This window comes from Gossypium hirsutum, chromosome D05 (genome assembly GCF_007990345.1).
Source record: "Gossypium hirsutum isolate 1008001.06 chromosome D05, Gossypium_hirsutum_v2.1, whole genome shotgun sequence".
Taxonomy (NCBI): Eukaryota; Viridiplantae; Streptophyta; class Magnoliopsida; order Malvales; family Malvaceae; genus Gossypium; species Gossypium hirsutum.
Window position 1 is genome coordinate 4445689 of NC_053441.1, and position 25556 is coordinate 4471244.

The window sequence follows — 25556 nt, forward strand, 5'->3', positions numbered from 1 at the left end:
ATTAGCTTCAAATAATGGACAAGGTCTGCTTGCTTAATGAGTGCTTAAATGGAAAATCATGCTAAATCTGGGGAAAAAAACAAGAATTAGTGCTTAAAAGAATGGTAATATGGTAAGATAACTTTAATTGAAAAGACGGGAAGAAAAAGGAAAAAAGGTTGCAGACGAGTTAAATCATAAACTGAAGCCGTCCACTTGCAGAAAAACAACACAAACATGAAAATATTGGCGTAAAAATGGAACATCATCAATAAATTTAATCGAATGATGCGCATATGATTCCATCTTTAACATAATCACAAACGACCAAACCCAGAACATCCTCTGTTTCTGGTTTTCTTTCTAAACAATAATAACAACATTATGAAACAATGGTCTAGAACAAAATAAAAGTCAAGCGACAGTCGAGTTATCGGAGGGCGACGTCCAGACGATGTCCTTAAGCGCCGGTCGGAGCTCTTTACTGCAAAACTGGTTGTATTCAAGGGTATCACCATGGTCTTTTTTAACTTCCACCACCAGAAACGACGGTGTTAATGCGAAAATGTCAGCAGCAATGGCTAATTTCCCTTTCCTTCCACATTCTTGACCCTGCAGTCTTACACTTGACTCGCTCTTCTTGACGCTGAACTTCATCGACTTGGCCACCTCTTCCAGTCTCGATATTACACTGCTCGCTGGCCTTGTTGTAGCGAATCTTAGCTCCTCTTTCTCTTCTCTCTTCTTCTCTTCAAACAACGGTGACAAATCGAAGCCCTCGGATAAGGAAATGATATGGAAAGCGTTCAGAGTCTCAGGCTTGGATGATTTCTCGCCATTGAAGGCTTCAAATTCTAGCTCCTCCTTGGTTCTAATAGTCTTGGGTATTGATTTCTTGAACCAAGACGAGTCCATCACCTTTGAAGTGGTGATTCGGGTATTTGGGTTGGGATCTAAAAGCTTAGTAATTAATCTACGAGCTTCAGGGGAAAACCAAGGTGGGCACTTGAAATCTCCTCTGTAAATCTTCCTGTACATGGCTACCATATTATCATCTTGAAATGGTAAGAACCCAGCGAGAAGCACGTAAAGGATTACCCCACAAGACCAAAGATCTGCTTTAGCTCCGTCGTATCCGTTTTTACCAATAACTTCAGGAGCCACATAAGCCGGTGTTCCACATGTTGTGTGCAATAACCCGTCTTGTTTCAAGTGCTCAGAGAAAGCGCTGAGACCAAAATCTGTAACCTTCAAGCAGCCATCTTCATCCAAGAGCAAATTCTCCGGCTTCAAATCACGGTGGTAAACCCCACGGCTATGACAGAAATCGATAACGGAAACCAACTGTTGGAAATAGACTCTTGCCAAGTCTTCCTTGAGCCGACCCTTGGCGATTTTCGAGAAGAGTTCACCGCCTCGAACAAGTTCCATGGCAAAGTAAATCTTGGACTTACTCGCCATGACTTCATGCAACTCAACAATATTGGGGTGTTTCACCATCTTCATGACGGAAATCTCTCGCTTGATCTGCTCCATCATCCCAACTCTAATCACTTTCTCCTTGCCAACAACTTTCATGGCAACACTTTTCCCTGTCTGAAGATTCCGAGCATGGTAGACTTTAGCGAAAGTTCCATGGCCCAACATACGACCAAGCTCGTATTTTCCATGTAGCAAAGCTGGGTTTTCACTTCTAGTTTTCTCTGCCATTTTTCGTTACAATCTCGAGAAAAATACACTACAAGAAAAGCTTTGAATCTTTTTTTTTTCGATCAGAATTCTAGCATATACAACGCAAGAGATAACATAAAGAAGTAGAACATTAAGAACAGAGATTTTTTTTCTTTTTCTTTGTAAGAGTGTACAGGATACGAATGAATCACCCGTCTTCAACGTGTTTACGGTGGCAATTCCTGCCGCCGATGGACCGCTTACCGTGTCCAAACAGCTCAGGCCTTGTCAGCGATGTCCTCCTCATCTCTCTGCATTCCCCGCAGGGATATTTTTGCCCTTTTTAGTGGGGTTTTTTTTTTGGGGGGGGGGGGCTTTTTGAACGCGAAAGCTTTGCTCGGAGGTATGAGTAAACAGATGCTTTGGCTTCACCCTTTTTCTTTTTTTCTGGGTTTAATTCATTAAGGTTCCATTTTATACAAGTTTATCTAACCAGAGAATTCCCATTTTATCCTTTAGTTCATCCGACGGTTCCGATTTAAATCCAGTGAGTGAAACCTACGTGGCATGATCTATACGAAGAGCTGGGTTAGTGAAATAATTGGATAGTTACACGTGGAGAGCGCCGACGTCAGCTTATGAAATAATAATATAGTTTCCTCCTCGTTTGTTCCTTCCAACTTGCTTCTTGGTTCGTGCCTGTCTCATGATTACCCCATACCAACTTTAAAAAAAATGTATGCCAATATATAAATTTATTTATTTTTTAAATTGAGGCTAAATGTGATGAGAAAAACTTTAACCACAAACATTTATTTTTATTTTAATTATGAAACAGTTTTAAAATTCGTAAATCAGTATTTATCCGTAACAAACCAAGACCATGCCAATAATTGATGATTAAACTCGGTTAAGTAAATAGATAGAAAAATTAGAAAAAATTACGATAAATATTCATAATCCGTGTCCCAATCATTCTGTAGGGTCCACGCATGGTAGAAAAGTGTGATTATTAAGGATGATGAATCATATGATAACTTATTACGCCGTTCGATTACTGATACGGCGACTGTAAAAGTTGTTTTGTTTTTCTAAAACAAAATAAATATGGTGAAATCATTTTAATTATAAGCGAGATTAAGTGGTAAGTTTCTTCTGCTATTCTTTTTTTATTAAATTTATAAACAAAATATTTTTAAAAAAAATCTATTTGCAGTTAAAAAGTTCTAGAATGATAAAAATAATTCATTATATGTGTAAAATAAAAATCAACCTAACACACAAAAAGTGGGTTTAATATTTATATCACCGCTCTCAACGTTTCCTTGCTTAAAAAATATATTTAGTAACCTAAAAAATATAGACAAATGTGTTTAAAGATTAAAAAACTAATTAAATTATTTCATTGACCGATTTGATCATTAACAAATACTGATATAATTAATGAATGTCATAATAAGTGATATGCAACATATCACATAGATAAATATAATAATAATGTGGCATGTGGTTTCAACGTATACTTAGAAAATTACTATTTTTTTTTTCTAAAATAAACTTGAACTAATTAACTGCCCAATCATTATTTTGTTCTTTTAGTTCACCAAACAGTGAGATTCCTTTCATTCGATAAAAAACTAAAAAAGTTTCTTCCCCTTCATATTAATCATCTTCCTAGTTGTTATTATAATAACGATGTCAAATGACTACATGAATACATATTACAATCAACTTTCTATATAATTAACCACACAAATTGTCCACCAATATTTGGACATATAAACAGGTGGTTGTTATACTTATACACATATAATAGCATCTGAGATACCTATAACAACATTTGAGATTAATATTATATTTGATGTTTTTTAATTTCAAATTAAAAAACATTTATATGTCAATAATATTATTAATTGGTGAGATTTAGACTATATCTTTCATAAATTTTACAAATGTTATTTTATTTATTAAAATATTATTAATATATTTATATATATAATTCCATTTATTGAATATTATTGTGAAAATTAAATATTTTATTAATATAATATTTTAACTAAGATCATTTTTATTTAATAGATTATAGTTAATCCGCTTATTTATATGAAACAGCTATAATTTTATTTAAAATATTAAACATGTTGTTATAGATAGTTAGTTTAATAAAGAATTAGAACTATAAATATTGTTGTTACTAAAACTTGGCTATTATAATGAAATGTTATTATAACAAATGTACAATACTGTTGTATATTGTAATTATCCAATTCTCTTTCATTTAATTTTCTTCAACGACGTATAAGTAGATATAAAATTGGTTTTGTTTGAGGCATATGTAGATCTAAATCTCACATAAATTCAATTTGTCATAGAATACTAATAGGACTTTGCATTTCTTAATCAAATACTTCCAAATTTTTTTTGACTTACCCGTATATTCAAATGTAATGATTAACAAAATACTAAAAAAAATTGAATTATAACAACGTTCTAATTAAAAAACTGTTGTAAATCCATTGATAAATGAATGTTTATAATTATTTATAAGGTACTGTAATGGTGATTCTTAATGCTTTGTAACTTATGAGTACTCGAAATTCTATAAATAGAGGGCACGTATAAACTTATTGTATTTTAAGTGAAAGTTGAATTATTCTTTTTATTTTTATTTTTATTTTTATTTTTGTCTTTCTTTCTCTCATAATCATTGTATTATTCTTTAGTTTTATAACAAAAAAATTAATCACTCATCAAAAATTTTCCACATGCAAAATTGGCATATTTTTATGATGAAAAAAAAGAAGAAGAAGAAAGAGAAACGGATTTCTTAGCAGGCATTGATATTATTTTTTTTAATTTAATGTATTGTTCATGCTTTGAATCCAATCCTTTTTTTTTTGTCAGTTTAGCATGTGGATAATAAACCAAATATATAGTATTACGACATAAGAAGATGAGTATTACGACTTGATAACTGCATTTGAAGTCCATGTAAGAGTATAGAACCAACAAATTTTAGATGGCTAATGACCGGTGGAATTGGTGGATCTCGTTTTCAGTCATAACCTTTGGGAATTGTATTACAAAAACTACGTCATCTCTTATTTTTCCAATGTACAATGATGTATTTCAGGACCTTTTTTTTTTGTATCTATAACAGAATAATTATCCTTTGTTTTTAAATAAATTATTTAATTATTTAATTATATCTTCTTTTTCTTTCTTTAAAATGAATATATTTTTTTCTTGTGTTAGGGTTGGTTTGAATAGGTGATTAGTTGCGGTGTGGTGCGTTTAGTTTACATTTTATGTCACGTTACAGTATTGCTACAGTATCTAATCTTACCGTTACCGCTGTTTTTATACTAACTGCAAGTAAACACACCGCCCATTCAAACTCAAGTGTAGTTGTTGTTTGAGGAACGTGAAGGTTGGAAGATGGGTGCATCGTGCGTGAGATTAGTCAAATTTAGCGGCTAATTTTGGTGAATGGCCGCCACGCTCGCCTCAAACTTGGAATGACTTCCTACTCTTTAATATTCCTCATTCATTAATGTCGCTAAAACTAATCTCAATTAGTATTTAAACACATTTTATTAATTGCCACCATGCTTTTGTTTTGTCTGTTATTAAAAGCATTAAATTTTTTAAGAAAAAGTTTGTTTTCTTGTTTCTCTTGCAAATCTACCAACAAGCCAAAACATATATTAAAAAAAACCGTTTTAGATTCTTCAATTTTGTTTAATCATTACAGGAAATAGCGTCATTCTTCAAGCAGTATAGTTGAAATTTTCCAACATTAAAGCCAATAAATAAAAGTTGGTCGTTGGAAAGGAAATACAATTAGGAGTAAAAGCCAAACTTGATAATGTTTGATTACATATTAATTTTAGGAGTTAATTTAAATTCGTATTGTCTTCAAAAATTTTGCATGTTCTTTTTATTGTTTAATAAGTCTTCACTTTTAAAAGTTATTAACTCTTGTAGCATATTTTTTAGTCTTACTTATACATGTTTTGCTTTTACAAGTAGTTTTAGAGATGGTTTTGCTGTTGTCTTCTTCAATTTAGTGGATGCTCGATTCTTTTATCGTTTTAAATTATTATATTCAAGTTGTGATAATGTAATAAACTAATGCTTTTATTATTATAGAGATTATCCTTGATCACTTTGCAATAAATATTCTCATTAATAAAGTGAATTAATGAATTTATCATTAAAAAATAACATATCAATAATTAAGTATTTGGTTAGCATAAAAAGATAAAAGAAAATCATCGTAATTTTGTCATTTTCGAAAAAGGAGTTTCTCGCATAATCTAAAATTTAGCTAGTCTATATATAATTATTTTATTCTTAATATTTCTCTCTAAACAGAGGTGTGTACTATAAAAAATTTAGGAAAATGGATAATAATCTTACTTGTTAAAAGATAAGTCGATATTGAACTCAAAATTTTCCTATTCATTTATTTATATAAAAGAAAACTTAGGATAAATTAGAGGTGTTCATGGGTCGGGCTGGGCTGGGCCCAGAAAAAATTTCAGCCTGCATACTAGGCCCGAGCTCAGCCTGGCCTAAAATATGGGCCTAAAATTTTGTCCAGGCCCGGCTCGGGAAAAAGTTTTTAAGTCTGAGCCTGGCCCGGCCTATTTTTTAATAAACACCAAAAAATTATTTTAAAAATAAAAAAGTATTTTAAAAATATTTTAAAATTTAAAAAATTAAAAAATAAATAGTTATTATATATTCGAGCCGGGCCCGGGCCAAAAAAGTGGTGCCCGAGGCCCGGCCCGTTTTCTAAACGGCCTCTTTTTTTGCCCAAACCCATATTTCGGGCCTATATTTTTACCTGAACCTTCCCATATTTCGAGCAGGCCATTAGGCCGGGCCGCCCGACCCATGAACACCTCTAAGATAAACACAATAAAATAAATTAATATTTTTTAAATTAGGTGGTCGAACCGGTCTAATCATTCCAATTAAAAATTATTAATTTTTTAAAATTTAATTAATTTTTAATTGATTCAACCGATTCTAAACTTAATCTATTTAAAATTACCGATACCCTTACCAATTGATCTAATTCAAATAACATTGGGATAAACATGAACAAACTTTTCTTACTTCTTTGAATAATGTAATATAATATAAGTCAAAAGTTTAGAGAAGATGCAAAGCAGGATAAACACATACATTGAATGGAGTTGGATACAAATTTTGTTTTTCCGCTAACTTTATCAAAAGATCCAATAAGAGCGGTAAAACAGACCTCCTTCCACATGCAGCCCCACGTCAAGAAATAGTACTCTCCCTTACGCATGTGGATAAGCTTTGACGAAAAATAATAAAAAAGGCTTGCAAATTTCAATTTCATCTATATCTTACAAACTAAATTCACAGGATATACATGATTATTGAGATAATATTAATTATAACTAAATTTCAGTTTCATCCATATCAAATCCAATTGCATCAACATGGGTTGAAGTTCAGAGTCTTGAGCATTTTGCGAAGAGGAAAAAGATGATGGTGAAATGGGGGAAGTGCAATCAATTAATTGTCGTAACGGAATCAAAGATACGATGGATAATATATCTCGCCAACTCCAAATATATTACCACAAGTTGTATATAGAGTTCCATGCAAAAAATCAACCTTGTTTTTTGTGTCTTGATGTAGCCTGAAAAATGAGTCTAAAATTATGTCAAAGTTCAGTTCGGATAAAAATATAAAACTCAAGTCCGTTTCATATTAATTTTTTAAAATTATTTTTTATATAAAGATAAATTTAAAAAATATAATACATGAAATAGACTAAAAGCATTAAAATAAATGTTTCCTAACAAGTTGAAAATACATATAAAAAAAAGTCTTTGTACTTAAAAAACAGTAATATAATTGCAACTTAACAAGTGATTGACTCTAAAATAGTAGTAAAATTAAAAATAAAATAATAATTATATAATATCCAAACAATAACAACAAAATAATAATATAATAGCTAGCAGAAATTTTTTTGTCAAATTCGGGCCAGGCAAAAAAGTTTTGCCCAATACTTGGCCCGTTTTCTAAACGAGGATTTTTTTGTCTAAGCCCATTTCTCATACTTATATTTTTGTTCAAATCCTCCCACTTTTCAGGTGGGTTTGAGCAGATAACCCGAACTGTGATCATGTGTTGTTGTATAAAATCTAAGTTAAATTTTTTTATTCAATCCCATGGTTTAATCATTTTAAAGAAGAAAAACTAATAATAATTCAAAAAATTTAAAAAGTAATACTTAAAAATATATTAAAAATTATATTTAAAAACTATGAGTAATTATTTGATATACAATCAGTGGAATTTTTTAGACTCCACAAATAAGTTAAGAGTGTGACAAACATTACATTTATTTATATATATTTTTTATTTTTTACTACACTCTATAGTTATAATAAAAGAAATCTTAATTTTTTGCTTAAAAAAAATCAACTTTCATCTTTTACCTATTTGAAATTTGATTCTTAATTTTTGGTTTTTATTGATTTAAAATTGTTGTTATTATTTTCGATTAAATGATATAAATTGAACTTTTAATTTTTGATTCAATTAAATCTTTTAATCGTCGTAAAATTTTGAGTCAAAGATATAAAGTGGAGGAGGAGGTGGAGGCAACGATCGTAATAATGGTGGCAGTAAAATTTGAGGATTAAATTAAGATGATTTGTAAAACTTAAAAGTCATTTTTTAAAATTATGACTAAAACTTGTACGAATGGATTGAAGTTTTAATATTGGAATGAATTATAGAATTGCGTCGTAAGATTTCGGTTTGAGAATCACCTTTTGGTTATACCTTGATTTAGTGTGCTGAGAAATTCAAGCGGAGCTACTGCATCCTTTTCAAGGGTATAAGATAAAATCGCAGAGAAATTACATGAGAGTTTGTAGAGACAGGATATATAAGATGTTTTGATTGGGGGACAAGAATCAACCCGTTAGTTAGAATGGGAGATTCCTTTGAACAGGGAAAATAAATAAGAGGAGAGATTCCCTACTATTCCACAAAGATAAGTTTAAATTTTTGTAAAGAAATGAATTCCAGTTGTTTTGGCAGCCTGGTGTTTCCCAATGTTTCAGAAAACAAATTAGATATATTAATTTACTAAGAAAAGGAATAATTAAAGATAAATATATTAAAAAAATAATTATGTGAAATGTGACAAAACTACATTAAAAAAATATTAGTCTTCTGATCTTTGAATCACAAGAGGAAAATGATAGGTTGGATTTTCATGACGACTCATTTTCATAGTTACCTTATCTTTTTGTTAAAGACAAATCAAATCATGAGTACTTGTTCTGAAAACTGGAAAACGCCATTGCTCATCTTCCATCTTTGAAATGGAAGAAAGTTGAAGGAATCTTTCATCACAACGCTGTTTCCTGCAAACATAAGCTATGAATAATGCAGATGCTAATGCAGGTCTAGTCCATCGTCTTGGGTTGATCACACTGATTAGGGTGCGTAGAACCCACTAAAACGTTTTTATCCATGGCTTCTAATTTTTGTGCCAAGCACGCAATCAACCAAAGATTTGGGTCATAACATTGTCTCTACTCTGTACTGATATATGTTGGAAGGACATGGATCCACACAATCCATTCATTTCAAGTGTGAGAATGTTTTCAACACTAGTTTGAAAATGCTTTTAATTAATCACAAATTCAAACTCCTTGTTTTTGCTCATCATCTTATTTCTTCTAACAAAGACGTGAAAGTTTTTACGGAAAATATTTTCAACCTTTTCCGATGTTTATTTCATGTAAAATAATAAGATGGTCAACGTAAAATTACCCCATTATTCCTATAAAATGTCTTACCAAATGTTTTTCCGTAAGACATTTTCCAAACTGATGAAACTCTATTCACTGTAAAACCCCTGTACCCGACCCGAACATTGGGTCAAAGCACCGGGATGTTTGTTACATTCACTGCTAAATTCTTCACTCATCAAATATTTTCTTATAAACTTCATAATTTTTCAGTTTAGTCCCTTTCTGTCATAAAAGTTCAATATTCACTAATTAATCATATTAAATCAATTTTATTTCTTGTTACACTTTAATCACATAACTTATCTCAATATCTTGTTCCACATATCAAATTTCTATGTATTTCACTTATATTATTTCACCCACATATTTTTTAAGTTTAACAATTTAGTCCTTGTCATCATAAAAATTCTATATTTTTCAACAATTTCAGTTTTACAATACTTTATGCATATCTCATTATCTCATAACACATTCATTAAAATTTTATCATAATTTCCTTATTCACATATTAAATATTGTTTCACACTTAAACTTTTGTACATTTTTTAAATTTAGGCCATATTGCCATGTAATTTATTTTTCACCATATAAGCTTAATCAAATAATTCATTATAATATCTTATTTCAAATAACAAATTTCACGCATTAATATCATGAAGATTCATTATTTACTATAATTTCACCTTAACATCACTTTGTAATCAATTCACTTCTTCATTTCAACTCTTTATCGTAAATCTAAACTGTATGTTTGTTTCATTGAAAACAACTTTATAAAATATTTTTAGTAAATTTGTCAAACATAACAAAAAACATTTTACACATATACATCAAAACACTATAATATATTAACTTTTCTAAAAAATTAAGTTATTTTCTGAAAACCATTTTTAGTGAAACAAACGGAGTCTAAGTTTAGAATGGTTATGAATATGGTGTTTTTTAAATTTAATCTTTAATATACTTTAAAAATATAGGTGGTATCTTACCTAATTTCACTAGGGATATCTAAACTTTACTCAGAGAATGGATGATATAACATTTTTAGAAGAAGAAGAATATAATAACAACAATAGGCTAGCCCACCATCTTCCATTTCCATATATTGTAATCAACATGGCTTATCAATTGTTTATTTTCATGCTGCTCTGCTTAACGTTGTTATCTAGTAAAGTCACATAAACCCAACATGCATATTTACAGTCCATATATATATACTACTATAAAACTATATCTTGAAAAAACATATGTATTGTAGGTATGGGGCAAAGCATAATCTTAGGATCCTTTACTTGGTTCAACTGTAGATGGATCATGGAGCAAGCCCATGTGTTTGTTTTCCAATGGGTCCTTCCCATGTTTGTTGACAACTAGGCCCGTCTTCATCCTCCACCCAATCATTTGTCACCATTTTTTGCTGATAATATCGCAGTGCCACAAATAGCATGAACGCTACACCATTTTACATCATTGAAAAAGGAACAACCAAAAATGTTAAAATCAAAGAAAGAAAAAAAAAAAGAACTCAAGCAGCTTTTTTTTTTATTACCTGCCCAAACTCGTCCTACAAAGGAACATAGGTTCCAAACCAGAGTGAAGATGGCCATTGCCACGGCATTTTTATGGGTGCACGATTCCCATGCATCTCGAAACCGTCGAATCCAAAATTTTCCTTCATTTTCATTTATATTTAAAATAATCATGTACAAAATAAATAAATGATTTTAAAACTTTATTAAAAGGGGAGGATAAAGGTGGTGGGTCGAATAAGAATCCTATAGCGAAGATAATGATGTAATGATGGAGGCCTACTTTAGGACCCATGAAATCTAACCCATAGGGGGAACATTTATCAGATGAATCAAGGAAACAGAAAGAGCCGTTAAAATCAATCAGACGAACAAAGATTAAATGATAATGTCAGATGTGAGGGGCAACGTGGGCGCAGCCGAATTCATCTATTCTGCAACGGTAGAAACTACTGTAGAAATTAATTGTAAATAAAAAATGAAATGAATATAGCATAGAGACAAAATATAATTATTATTATCGCAAGGGAGGGATGGGATTTTACCGTACGCAGTTAACTGGTGGGAATAAGCAGAGCAGACTTTTGGGACAATGAAAACGCCAAAAAAACCTGAGACAGCGAGCACAACCAAGCGTCAGTAAAAAGTGAAAAAACAAAACTGGCTTTTAGATTTCATTTCACTGTGAGAATTTTGCAGTTTCTGTTTCTCTGTAATTTGTGAAAAAAGTGGGGACTTTTACTGTAAAGCCAAGCAGTGTTGTTTGGGTAAAAAGTAATAACCAGGAAAACCCTTTGTTATATGGTTTTAACTCAATATAACTTACCCAATTTAGTCATTTTCCAGATGGTTATAGAGCTGCCACACCTGGCCAAAACAAACAGTAGTACTGCCAGCTGCACAATGCATCAACTTTATTAAAAAAAATGAAAATGAAAACAAATGGTTGAAATTTGGGAATTTAATTATTACTCCACCTTCATTGTTGTTGCAGGATCACCAGAAAAAAGTGCCCTGAGTTTTATTAGGAACTCATTCAAGTAAGGAAGAACCAATTTAAGTAACCAAAATGCTTCTTCTTCTCCAACCACAGAGCTTAATTCATCCACGTCCACAACTCCCCTGGAATGTTACCCAAACGTATCACAATAAATAGATCAAATTTCATAATTAATAGCATCTGGTGCAAGGGTCTACCTGCAGATTATTGATCTGTAGAGGAATATGGCAGCAAGGTAGACAAGACACACATAGGACGTTGCAGAAATAAAGCTGCAGAAAGGCATTGATCGAACACAGTTTCAGTAATTTTAGACAACATTGAAAAAAAGGAGACTAGTGTCCGAGTGACGATTTAGAGACCTGATGTTGAGGTCTTGGGTGTAAGAGGATGAGATAATGATGAATGTTCCCATCCCAAACACCAGTGCTGATTTTGATACATCTCTCCACATTACTAAATCAACTGGAAACACAAACAAACACAAAATAAGAAAGAATTATGTAAGTTGCAATTATATTCTACATCAAAACTCATTGATCTTCCTACCTAGATTCTGCAATTTGTTCTGAGATTGTGGGAAACTCTGGTAATGATAATCATCTGAGATTGTAGGTTTTGTAGGAGTTGTGTAAACTGAAGCAGCACGTTTTACAACTGGTGGAACCTGTTTATTCAGGGTTGAAGAAAATGGTGAGGTTTTATTATGGAATTGGCTAATTTTCTTCACTTCATTAACAACTTTGTTAGGCTTATCTTCTTGTAACTTGTTCACTTCAGCTTTGCCAGGTTTTTCTTCTGGTAATTTCTTCCTTTCATCAGCAAGCTTCTTTTCTGGTATAGTCATTTCCTTGATGTCAAAACTCTTCTTTTCATTCTCAACCTCCTCAATTTCCTCCTCCTCTTCTTCTTCTTCAGAAATTTCTTCATCATCTCCAACACCATCACCATCATCAACTATATCTCCATTGCTTGAAATGGACGTTTCTTGGCACACACCAAACTCTTTACACTTCTCCTCAGACTCAGATCCATTCTTCTCCTCATCTTCATCAATGGGAACATTATTTCCCTTGTTTTGATCATCCAAAACCAAAACTTTTTGATTCCCTTCATTTCCATTTCCATTACCTGCAGACTGATCTGATTTGGACTTCATTAATTGAACTGAATTCCCCTCCATTCTCTCACCACCTTCATTAACATCTTTACTCCTTTTGGGAACTTCAGATCTTGGCTTCTTCATATGAATTGGGCTTCTCTCAATTCCATCAACTGACTTACTAAGCTCCCTCATTCCTTCAGATCTTCCTTTCTTAACCTGTACTGGACTCTTGATTCCATCAACAGACAAGCTCAAGTCTTTGCAATGCTCCAAGGATCTTCCTTTAGCCACCCGAATTTGGTGGTTTCTCTTACTAATTCCACCAACAGACACACTCAACTCCTTGCATTGTTCCTCGGCTTTGCCTTTAGCAATCTGAATTGGGTTCTTCTCTAACCCTTCAAAACTCTCATTTTTCCAAGTTTTTCTCATCCCGACACCGCCGACAACAGGTTGGCCTTTCTTCAAGCTCAATCTTTTAGTACCACCAACACCATTACTGTTTTCTTCAGTAATGCTGCCAGCATTGAAAACCTTAATTCCACCTTTAACTTCATCACTCTTCATTCTAGTTTCCCAGACAGAGCCTGCAACAACACTGCCCTTAGCTTCACCTCTTCTGAAACTCAAATCCATCTCTTTCTCTCCTATTTATGTTGCCCCGTTTTACCCTTTCTCACGGTAATCGAGTGCTAATGCGAGATGGATGTAAATAATTGGACAACAGGAGACTTTAAGATGAAGAAATGGAGGTTGGTGGCTTGGAACATTAAAATCTTCCCCTTTGTAAACAAAAGGGGGATTGGGGTTTCTTTATCCTTTTCCTTTCTCTCTCTCTCTCTCCCTCTCTTTGTTCTAATTTCTTCCCTTTTTATTTAATGTTGAGTGTGGCTACTCATGGGAAGTCTGAGATAGTGGGATTATATGATTAGGGGCTGTTGTTGTTGTTGTTAAGGATCTTTCCTTTTCAAAAAAAAAAAATATAATATATGAGACTCAGAATTCACTGTATGCAACCACCAATAAAACTTAATGTTCATGTTCAAATTGTAAAGCAAATTCAACGGAAAATCCCTTACGGTTCGGTCGGTGAGGATTGTCACTGTTAGGCCATGTTTTGGTTTGGACCGTTGAGTTTGATTAGTGTTGGTGGCACGTTCCGTAACAACTGGCTTTTTAGGACATCATGCCCGGTCACTAACAGTAATATCGGAAGGTGATATTATTTCATGTAAAGCAGGATTTGACAAGATGATGAATTGCAATGATGAGTCGTCATAAAGGCCACCTAATTAAAGCACTTAATCACTGAAAAAAAAGTAATCCAAAGAGTTTAATCAACATGTGGAGGAGTCTTAGAGAGTAAAAGAAAATGTAAACATAGTAATTATTGAAATCAAAGCAAGTGACGGAGTCACACTGAGAAGATCCAAAGCTAACTAAAATATAGAGTCAATTTCTTGGGATTCCAATATGTGGGTTTTGGCATTGTCCACCATTATTATTAACAATAATAATTTAAGCAGCAATAAAGTGTGATTCCTTGTATTGAGTCTAGTTTAATGGGATACCTAACCCAATCTTTGTGTGGGTATGGCGTTGAAGGCACGTGACTCTGAGACAAAGTTAAGAATTTTGAGAGTAGCACAGCAATGGCCTACTGTATTCAGCTGAGCTTAGTTTATTATACGTCTAAATTAAGTAGTAGTTTTAGGGTTGACCCACAATCCTCCACCTTCTTGGTATTGCAACACAAAAAACGACTCTGAATTTCATCAATTTCTGATATTGGGATTGCAATTAGTGTCGTCAATGCCATTTCTTAATCGTTGCTTTAAATACTAAATTATTCTTTCTATGCCTATCCTATTTTAATGTCATTATTACAGGCTTATTATAATAATATTTATATGAACAAATAATTAGTGGAACTCAATTACAAATAATATTTGAGAAACAACTCTACTCCATTTTTCTCTAACCAATTATACTATACCATCTTTTAACATGTTTTACAAATCTACATTAATATATTTTTAATATATTTTATTAATTAATATACAATATAGTTATAATTTTTGTTTTTATTTATATATAATTTCAATATTTCTTAATTTTTATTTAAATATACACATTTCTAGTATAAGATCTCCGATGGTCATTTTATACTTTCATCTCAATACCATCGCTGCAATTGAATCCAAAAACATACCTCATCACTGATTCTAATCTCACTGCTACCATATTCAATATCACCACTACAATAATTAATTTCACGCTCATCATTGTTTTTAATTTCACCGAAAGTAATCTCACCAATGATCCGAAGGAAGCTAAATGTAATGGCCTAAATTCTAGGTTATCGGAATAGTGGTTTCGAGACCACAAATCTGATGAGAAAAATTTTTTTTTCTTATATTTTTATGGCCTACTATTTTACAAAATGATTTCGTGAAAATTTCGTTCGAAAATTTCGACGCTTGGACACTCAATTTAGTCAAAAGAACTAAATTATAAAAAGTGCAAAAGTTGAGTTCTACATGTTAGAGGTGTCAAATTGTTATGAAACTTTAAATAAGAGGTTCTTATATAGTAATTAAACCATAAAATTTCCATGGACAAAAATAGGCATGCATAGATAGAAATAATTGAAGTTTTTAATGAATGGTGTTTTAGTAAAAGATTAATAAAAAGAATAAAAAGGGAAAAAGATGACAAAATCATCATCTTCTTCATGTGGACAAAATCAGCAAAGGGGGAAGCCATAGTTAGGGTTTTCAAGCTTTCAAGCTCCATAAGGTCCCATGTAAGACCATGTCTGGGACATGGCGTTGGCACCGAGATGAGAGGTCCCATGTAAGACCATGTCTGGGACATGGCGTTGGCACCGAGATGAGAGGTCTCCCGTAAGACCATGTCTGGGACATGGCATGGGCGAGATGAGAGGTCTCCCGTAAGACCATGTCTGGGACATGGCATGGGCACCAACATGAGAACATTCCATGTAAGACCATGTCTGGGACATGGCTTTGGCATGTTATTATCAGAGGAGACCCGAGTATCCTTATTATTCCAATGTAGCTCAACGGGCTAGTAAACGAATCATGTTCATGAAAATTCAGTTAAAAGCATGAATGACAAGCTCAGATAAGTTATAAGAGTTAAGAACTTATTATATTATCAATTGATATTCAACGATGCAACAAGAGAAGAGTAAGTTATGCACACAAGTATTCTAAGTAAATAAGCAAGAGAACTAGAATAAGATTAACTAAAGAGTAAACTAGAGATATAAACACTTGAGTTTAATTATTTGTGTTTAATGTTGTTATTTATTTGCTAGTAAGCTTACTAAGCTTTATGCTTACTTCTTTTATTTCTCTTTCTCTTATAGTATTGCCAAGCTACTTCAAGGATCCTAAAGAAGTCGGAGATCGTCTACACTATCAACCACAACTGCTCGGTATTTTATGATGAAACACGTTTGAGTTATGGCATGTATAGGGATTTAGTTATTTTGTATGTTTGTAATTATGATTTTGCTATAGAATGATGTGTAAGTATTTGATGATGAATGGTTGTTTAAATGGCCAAGGATGAAGATGTTTGTTGTTATAAAAGTCTAGGTGATAAATTATGTATGGAAATCATGAAAGGGTAAAATTTTGCAAAGAAACAGAATTCAGGCAGCAATAGTGACGAGAATTTGAAAAATCACATAGTATAGTATAGTATAAAATGAATTAGAGGGTGAATGATATGTGGAATTAAATCTTGTTGAGTCTATTTTCATAGAAAAACAACGGTTTAACAAAATGAATTTTATATTTTGAGATATGTGTATTTTAGTGAGAAAGGGTCAGATCTATTTTTTTGACTCCCCTGTTCTGAGTTTAGAAAATCATTAAAAATTGTACAAAAATGGTTAAGAGTTCTAGTTTATATGTCTAGATTCATTATTGAGTCTATTTTCTGTAGAATCAAGTAAGAACTTTATATGAAAATCCTACAGTGAGAAAAATTATTTTTAGTGGCAAGAGGTCAGAACAGTCAGGTGGTGAAACAGGGGAGACTTTAACTAATAAAATGTACTAATTGGCTGAACCAAAAATTCCAAAAATTTCATGGTAAGTATAAATATGAGTCTAGTTTTAGGGAAAATTTACGGAATTAAATTTCTAGTTCCGTAGCTCGAGTTATACTTAATTTAGTAACTGCTGCGCGATTGGACAGATTTGCTGTAAATAGTGAAATAAATTTTCAAACCAAGTTTTTATGCTCCGAATTTGTAAGATAAACTAAGTAATGCCTCGTGCTCGATTTCAGAAACGGTATCGGGTAAGGGGTGTTACACTAAAACTTAAGATAAGATATTGTTATAGAGAACTAATTTTACAAAGAATATATTTCATACTTTATGCTTATTGCTATGAATGAAAAGAAGTGATTTTGAAAAAATAAAATTAAATATCACTTGAAAGAAAATATTAATGATGAAAAAAATTATACTCTCAAAAAAACATGAAAGAATTTATCTGAAATTTTAAAATTTTTATCATGAACACTTTATTTTTAAAAAAATTAAATTAATATGATCAATGAAACAATAAATTACAAGTAAAAGGAGAAATATATTAACAAATAATTTATTTTTAAAATTAATCCCCTAATTTTATTAATATATTTTTGTTCATTATTAATTTTGTTAATCCCCTAATTACTATCTCAATTGACATTTTTACGATTGTAGCAATTAAAAATATTTGAATTTGAACGTGTTTAAGCGTATTTTTTCTTACAATTTAAAAATTAAGAATAGTTATGTGTAGGGATGGTGATGGACAAAATCCATTACCACTCCACAAATGGCATGCTCTCCCCCATCATCTCACTCCATTTTGGATATATTTATTCCCGCTCCACACCGTGTTTTAATTTAATTTTTACTAGTTATTATTTTTAATATTTTTATTTTTTTTAAAAGCAAGTAAATATTAAACATAAAACATATGAATTTTTATAGAACACATTTTTACATTTTATAATATAAATGAATAAAAGAGTAATTTCGAGATTAGACGAGACAAGTAATTACTGCGACTACTTGTTACCTTATGTTTAAAAGAAATCTACTCATCTCACCATGCATCCATTTTCTTTTTTTTAAATTCTACTTCATTTAATGACAGATTTAAAATTTTGCCTTAAGCATCGCCGTAACTTGTCTATTATATACTGCCTCTTATATACTACTGAAGTGGTTTGATATCGATTTATTATTCATTAAAAACAAATACCCAAAATTATAGCAGGTATGTATTAGGTGGGAAGAAGAGATATCTCAAAATGTCTAATTCAACATTTAATGTAGGTATATGGAATAACTTTAGTATAAAATTGTAGTGACATTAAAATGTGTGTTTTTGGGTTTCAAGCTACCTATGGCTTAGAACAAGTCTCAAGAGACGGTACGCATATTTTGAAGCAAATTACCAATAATTAAGGTATTAAACCACCACGTGAGTGCTCTCAATTGCAAGCAAAAACCATTTTTTTCTCTAATTGCTTAGAACTCACCAAATACTTGAAACACTGGATTGCAATGCTCATTTTAAAGAACTTGGAGTGGAGAGAGTAGTTCATCATATCCCACCATTTGAAGTATCCTGCTAACAAAAGCATACTATCAGAATTGTTATTATTTATCCCAGATATGGCATATGCTTCTGCAGTTAATTCCCATTAAGCTCACTGCTTTCATAGTCGATGTGTCTTTTCAGTTTTTATGCCCAAAACAGCCTCAAAGGTGTTAGCCTTTTTTTTAATAGCAAGTATCTGTCATTTGAAGAGGGACTGGCACAGCCTTGCCTTACACCCCAAGGGAATTAATCAAAAAAAAAAAAGGGTCTAAATCCCATGAAAAGGACTAAAGTCATAGAAGCTATGGTGGTTCCGGTGACACCATCTTCGGCAGACAGTTGATGACTGCTGAATACAGAAAACAGTTAGCAGAAACATATGGCTTCAGGCAAATTGGAGAACCAGTTCCAGATATTGTTACATCAAAGGATATGTTATATAGACACCCTTCTAAAACAGGTTGTTTTTAATGGTTGCCTTTGCCTCATCATGCATCCAACTTGTTCCTTTCATTTTCCTTGATTTTGGTCCGAAGTATAGTATTTTGCCATTCTTGGACCCGCTTCTGGGTTAATGTTTGGGCCATATGGTTGCCTATATGAACAAGACTGTTTAGTAATCTAATTTTTTCATTTGCATTCATAGGAAAGTGGATCAGGGTGTTTAAGGATGGGTTAACTTATGCCTTTATTGTGATACTTGGAATTGAACAAAGAAAATTTGAGGGAGAGAAAAATAGAAAGACAGAAAATATATATTTTATTTCCAATGGTGTCCTTCGATGTTCATACCTCGCAGGTATGCCATATTTATTTTAGAACAGCTGTGTCCTACAGCTGTGTCCACAGTTATCATTAGTAAGTTAACACGTCTCACTTCCCCTATTTAATTCAGATCAAACAAAGTCACAAGGGTGAACATCAGTTTGGCCTGCATTTTCGAGTTTATGGCAACCGGATGGCGATTGATCAACCTAGAAGACATGAACCCTGGGATGGATTAAGTTTTTGGCTAATACCATGGTTGAGCTATCCCTTTTCTGTAATGCTACTTTCCTAGTCTCATATAGTTATCACTTATCAGGCAATTTATCAGTGTACAAGTTTTGGCAAATGAGTGCTTTCATACTGGTGCATCACTCTGCTACCCTCGTGTGCCCTTTTCCAAATCTTCATAAATTGGATTGCAGCTCAGGCTCAGCTGAATGGAACAGTACAATGTGATTCAAACTCAGATACCATGAAAGCTTAACTTCCAACAATATAGATGTTGACATTCCCCATCATATTTCTTCAAGGATTACAAGCAATGATTCTGTAAATCCTCCTCTCGCAACTCTTTTTTTTTTTTGTTAGATTGACCAAATCTGTCAGTACTTTGATTAAAAACATCAATGATCTACAGGGTGGTGACATTGGTTGGCACCAGATAGTTGTTATGGGTAACATATGAGCTTTTAACTGTTAACTAATTGCAAACCTAATCTTAGTTACCCACATTTTTATTCATTCATGTAAGAGAGAGAGAGAGAGAAGAGATACTATATCCCCCCCCCTTTGGGCCTCTTTGAATTGGTGATCAAACATTCATCAATGGTGAACAAACCTACTAAATGCAGGCTGAGTTTGTTGTGGTAGGAGGGTTACCTTTAGTAGATTTGGTGCATCAGAAAAAAAAATCCCTTGAGAATAGATTCAAAGTAGATTTTAGGATTCTATCCAATCCATAACGTATCTGCACCTAAAGCTGTTACCCACTTTGCCCAACTTTATGCAAAGAACCACTTCATCATTCTGTCATATGTTCTTCTGATTCAGAATAAGATGGTAAAGCAGTTGCAACTGCTCACGTGTAATCAGCATTTTTTTTATTCAAACTGGAACTCAATTGCAATGGAACATTGATGAAGACTAGGTCAAAAGTGGAAAAGATAAAGTGGTCTGTCCTAAAGAGAAAAAAAAAAGAAGGGCAAGAAAAATCTTAGTGACCTTGCCTTTGTGACATGTCTGTTGAAAAAGAGGAAAAAGTAAACAACAATATACCCAATTTTTGCTGCAGAGTACCGTATATGCAAGTGAAAATTTGTGAAGTATAATCGTTGAGCAATCAATTTTCATTTCTTTGAAACAGCATGCAAGCAAACTCTGTACAGTACAAGACTTCAAATATGAGCCTTTTAAGGCTGTAATCTTTGCCTAACCTATATGATTTTTTGTCTTAATTGTAAGTTCATCCACTATGTTCTTTTACTAACAAAAAACGAAAAAGAAAAGACTGCTACAACCGTGAGTTGAATCATATAACCGGTGGCGGTGGAGTTTCCCATACATCAAACACATTTTCCTCGCTCTGAAGCGCGAAGAGACGATCACCCCCGATGGAGAAATCGCAGATGGAACCTCCGTAACTTCTTCGAAGCCTTGATGTTAGGACCCAATCAGGACCACAGAACACTGAGATGGAGTCATTCATTGATGAAAACAACTGCCCATTATGCAATGCCAATTTGGGGTAGCAAGGCTCATCAGGCATTTTCCCCTTGAGCAACCTACTTCTGGAACTCCATCTCACACTTCCTCCATTGATTCTTAAATCTATGAACCCCAAATCATCATACTCATTCACTACACAGACAGAATTACATTCCTCCATTGCAATAGCATCTCTCACTCTCTTCTCATCAACAGTAAATGGAGCACCAATATCAGACCAAGACCAAACCATTCTCTTCTCCCTAAAATCAAGTAAACTGATGTAACAGTTATCTTTCCTGGGAAACAACGTGGCAACTAATAAACAGTTGCTCTCATTCAACCATTGGAGCTTATCAGCATCACCAAGGGACCAGCCAGGACTCTCATAAAAGAAATCCATTTGTTTACCAGTAACTTGGTCCCAAACCCCAATCCCATATTCATTGCTTCTTCCTTTACAACTTGCAAAAATCTTATAATCTGGACTGAAACTCAAAGCCCCAGCGGTGTAACTCTTAATTTGATTATCATGAACAACGTTGAACTTGTATCTCAAATCTCCAGTTGATGAACTGAACAAGCCCATCCCACCATCTCCTTTCCCTAACCTTTCGCAAGCACTTATCAAAACATGCTCCGAGTTGACCCAACCTATGTCGTTGACTCTCTGGTAGTCAAGATTGATTGGCGGGTGTTCCTCTAACATCCAATCAAAGATATGAACCATGCTACCATGAGCTACGCAGCAGCCGCCATCTGGACCAGCTCGGATGGCGGTTCCATCCCCTGGAGCTCGTCCCGTTACTGACCTGGATAGCTTTAACCTGTTACCATCAAATGGACCCCATTTGGCCGAACGGACATGGTCAATTAAGCCGTAAAACATGGCTTCTCTGTAAAGAAGCCTTTCTGGGACATTGGAAGGAATGTAGAGATCGCCTGTTCGGAGGAGATCGAGGAGGACAGCGAAACAGTCGGGGTTTCTGTCGATAAAGAATTCTTGGCGGTTGTTTGGTGGTTGTTGTAAGTCCCAATTGTCGTCAAACAATGCACCGAAAAAAGAATCCCTGCCTGCGTTTGCGAGTGTTGTCGCCGTCGTTTGAAAGATTCTGCCCCCTACGTTGAATTTCACTACATCTTTTTGGACTCCCATGGCTCGACTCTTTGTCAAAGTTTCAAGAATCCTGGATCGAAACACAGAGGTAAAATTTGGTTTTGGTCTGGGAATTGAGCGTTTGGGAAAAAAATACAAGGCAGAGGATATATAAATTCTAGAGAATTTAGAGATAATTTAAGAACAAAAGAGGAATCAAAGATAGCTAGCTGCGAAACTAATAACAAAGAAAGATGAATGAAAAGCTCAGTTTTTTTGAACTATAAGAGAAGATGCTCTGGTTGAACGAGAAACAGGGGAAATGAATTAAACGAGGCAAATTTAATCAAACTGAAGGAAATTGAGATCTGGGTATTGGAAAGGCTAGGTTTTTAAAGCTGGGTTTTGAATTTCGTGGAATTTGGTGAAGCAGAATTAAAGAATTGGAGCGTCTAAATTTCAAATAAACTGACTCTTCCTCTCTCTCTCTCTCCTTTTTTTTTTCTTTGAGTTCCCTCTCTGACATTGATCTCTACATGTTTTTTTCTCTCTTCTTTGGTCCGGACAATGGTTGAACTTTATGCAGATGAAGTAGTCCCTAATGGGGTCCAGTTTCTCCTCATGTTTTCACCGTTGATGGCTAAAAATATAAAAATCATATGGAATTTTTGTTAATCAAACGGTGGATACATGACGATAAAGATCTTCATAGTTAAATTCAGTTTTGGGGTTTATTTAAAAAAGGCCTCTTTGGTCAATGAAGTCAGCTATATTGAAGTCTTTAGCCAAAAGAGGCCGTGTCTTGTGGGGGTGCTTAAAACTCTTTTGGGTTGTAACTTTATTTTTCTTAAATTCCCTCTTTATTTTGAGCCTCATATTGGAATATGAACTAACAATCCAATTAGACACGCAAATTGAGACTTTGGAGCTTAATTCAACCCTCCAAATCATACAATATTAGTAAGGCCTCTTGTCGTTTAGCATTTGTAACATCAACTCAGTAGGTAAAGATAAGCTTATGGTCTTGTTAATGGGATAAGTATTTAAATCTTTTACACAAAAAAATAATAAAAAATATTTAACATATCTCCAATTTAAAACTCTTCTTTTTTTCTTTTTCTTTTTTTTTTTATGTTCCCCTGCTTTATTCACTCTGTTTTTGTGTGAGATTGCTTTGTGTGCGGTTCATGGACGGCACATCATGACAGATAGGGTTTGCTGCACTTACTAGAAATCTAATAGGTCGCATTCCATAAATTACTGCTTCATTTTTTTTCATGCTTTCAAGGCACTCTCTTGAAAGTTGTAAGCATTGTCTAAAAGCCCTCAAGTTTTGTATTTGTTTAATCCATCAAACAATGTGGGCCAAAAATTTGTGCAGTATTTGATAAGATTTAGAAGATTCTCTCAATTCAATTTGGTTAGGGATTAGGATTATCTTTATCAGTTGAATCCCTTATTCTTTAAGTCTCCCCAACTCATTACTAGTCACTGTTAAACATTTATAGCACATAGCTTTTGATTGATGGATGGATGAAATAAATACAGATAGATACACCAAAAACCTGGATTTTTTCCTTGTCATTTTATGCAAATGAGAAAGAACAAGTTAAAAAGATTTGAATTGTTGAATGAAATAAACTTTATTAACCCATAAGTCCATATTAAGCAACCTTTAATGGCTAATGATTTTTCTTGTTTCTTTCTGGGTTTTGATTGTTAAGTATAATTATGGGGGGGGTTGGGGGGAATGACACCATAACAAACACTTAAAGTAAAGTAATTGCTTAGGAAGATTGTTGGAGCTTCTGTCAAAAGATAATCAAACTTTACTTCAAGCTTTATTGACATTACATAATCACTATTACAGTACTAGAAGAAGCTATCTTTATCTTTAACTCAAAGAGACTTGGGTTCATCAGTTTTACTTTTGTCTTTTCTAACTTGTGTTCAATAGTTTCACTGTCTCATTCATGTTTCTGGTTTTTCTCTTCTTTTAATTGCTGGAAACTACAACCAGCACTGTGAAAAAATCATGTTATACCATTATTTTACGTTGAAAATACGCAAAAGTACAAATGTTTGTGCCATTTTTCCTGCTCTGAAACTTACTTCAATTCTGTATCTTCCTTTGTTTCAGGAACTTTGAATCGCAAAGTACAATCTGGAAATTAGTTTTTGATAGTGTTGTACTGTCGTGGATTGCCCAAAAACACGACACTAAAATTACTTACAGGTGGCAGCTTCACTCAGCTGGCTGGTCCCCATTTGGTTCCAATTTCATTGATGCCAAGCCCACAAGGTATATTTATGTTACTCTAACACCAACTCTCAGAAAATGGTGAAATTTTAGTTTTCATCCATTTGTTATGCTTACATTTGAATTTTTATTTTTATATTTTAATTTGATATAATTTGATCTCTATTTTTACAATAACATCAGTAAGTAAAAAAAGAATAATATTCTTAATTATTTCTTTAAATTGTTGAAGTGAATTTTTCTTTAAAATACCTCTTTAACACACACATATAAAATCTATCACGATATGATAAATTGGAATGATATTATAAAAATAGAGAAATTAAATTATGTTAAATTAAAGTATAAATACTAAATTTTAAAGTAGAGGAACCATTAACCACAATTTAACCTACAATAATCTATACATAATACTATCAATAATCATTTGATTTAATAAATAATGATTTTTTGAATTTATTTTTAATTGAATTTTTTAATTATAAAATAAATAATTTAATTATTTTGGCAAAAAAAATAATTTCAATCATTATAATGATGTTTGTAAATATATACTAAAATTTTAATAAATATGTAATAAATAATTATAATATAATTAAAATTTTCAAACTCGAATCTGAAGATAAAACATTCCACTCCTATATAAAAACATTGGTGAGAGTGTTTAAAATTTTTTTATATTATAAGGATTGTATTAAATTAGTCTCTCTATTATTAAATGGGTCAATTTAATTCATGGCTATTAAAAAAATTAAATAAAATTAACATTTATTATCTTATCCGTCTATAAAAATAAATGATATTAAACATTTTATAAAAAAATCCAAACTAACGTATTTAAAAGAAAAAGAAGACAATTGACACGTCGTTGAATAATGGAAGATGGTTAGTTACAAATATAGACAGTTAAATGGGAAATCCTTGACAAATATGAAGGAAAAGATTCCATCATTGTTTATTTGTCAAGCTATGTTCCCGGATT

The 25556-nt window shown here is 32.7% G+C and overlaps 3 protein-coding genes across 5 annotated transcripts; all 3 read right to left on the reverse strand.

Annotated features, from left to right (window-relative positions):
* Nucleotides 1-225: 225 nt before the first annotated feature.
* LOC107906906 (CBL-interacting serine/threonine-protein kinase 6) lies at nt 226-2105 on the reverse strand. The gene has a single exon (XM_016834055.2). The coding sequence runs from the start codon at nt 1687-1689 to the stop codon at nt 394-396; it is 1296 nt and encodes a 431-aa protein (XP_016689544.1). The 5' UTR covers nt 1690-2105; the 3' UTR covers nt 226-393.
* An 8429-nt stretch (nt 2106-10534) lies between these two features.
* On the reverse strand, nt 10535-14541 carry LOC107906905 (reticulon-like protein B21). 3 transcript variants are annotated; one of them, XM_016834054.2, is made up of 8 exons: nt 12552-14537; nt 12365-12467; nt 12200-12274; nt 11980-12124; nt 11829-11898; nt 11548-11613; nt 11023-11145; nt 10535-10925 (listed from the first exon to the last, which is right to left on the reverse strand). In XM_016834054.2, exons 1-8 carry the CDS (start codon nt 13741-13743, stop codon nt 10786-10788), a joined length of 1914 nt encoding a protein of 637 aa, XP_016689543.2. In that variant the 5' UTR covers nt 13744-14537; the 3' UTR covers nt 10535-10785. The 3 variants fall into 3 exon arrangements, with proteins under 3 accessions (XP_016689543.2, XP_040949142.1, XP_040949141.1); XM_041093208.1 differs by lacking the exon at nt 10535-10925 and having other exon boundaries at nt 11137-11436; nt 12552-14541; XM_041093207.1 differs by lacking the exons at nt 10535-10925; nt 11023-11145 and adding an exon at nt 11152-11454 and having other exon boundaries at nt 12552-14541.
* Nucleotides 14542-20845: 6304 nt separating this feature from the next.
* Nucleotides 20846-22987, reverse strand: LOC107906904 (BTB/POZ domain-containing protein At2g24240). The gene has a single exon (XM_016834053.2). The coding sequence runs from the start codon at nt 22372-22374 to the stop codon at nt 21043-21045; it is 1332 nt and encodes a 443-aa protein (XP_016689542.1). The 5' UTR covers nt 22375-22987; the 3' UTR covers nt 20846-21042.
* Between the last annotated feature and the right edge of the window lie 2569 nt (nt 22988-25556).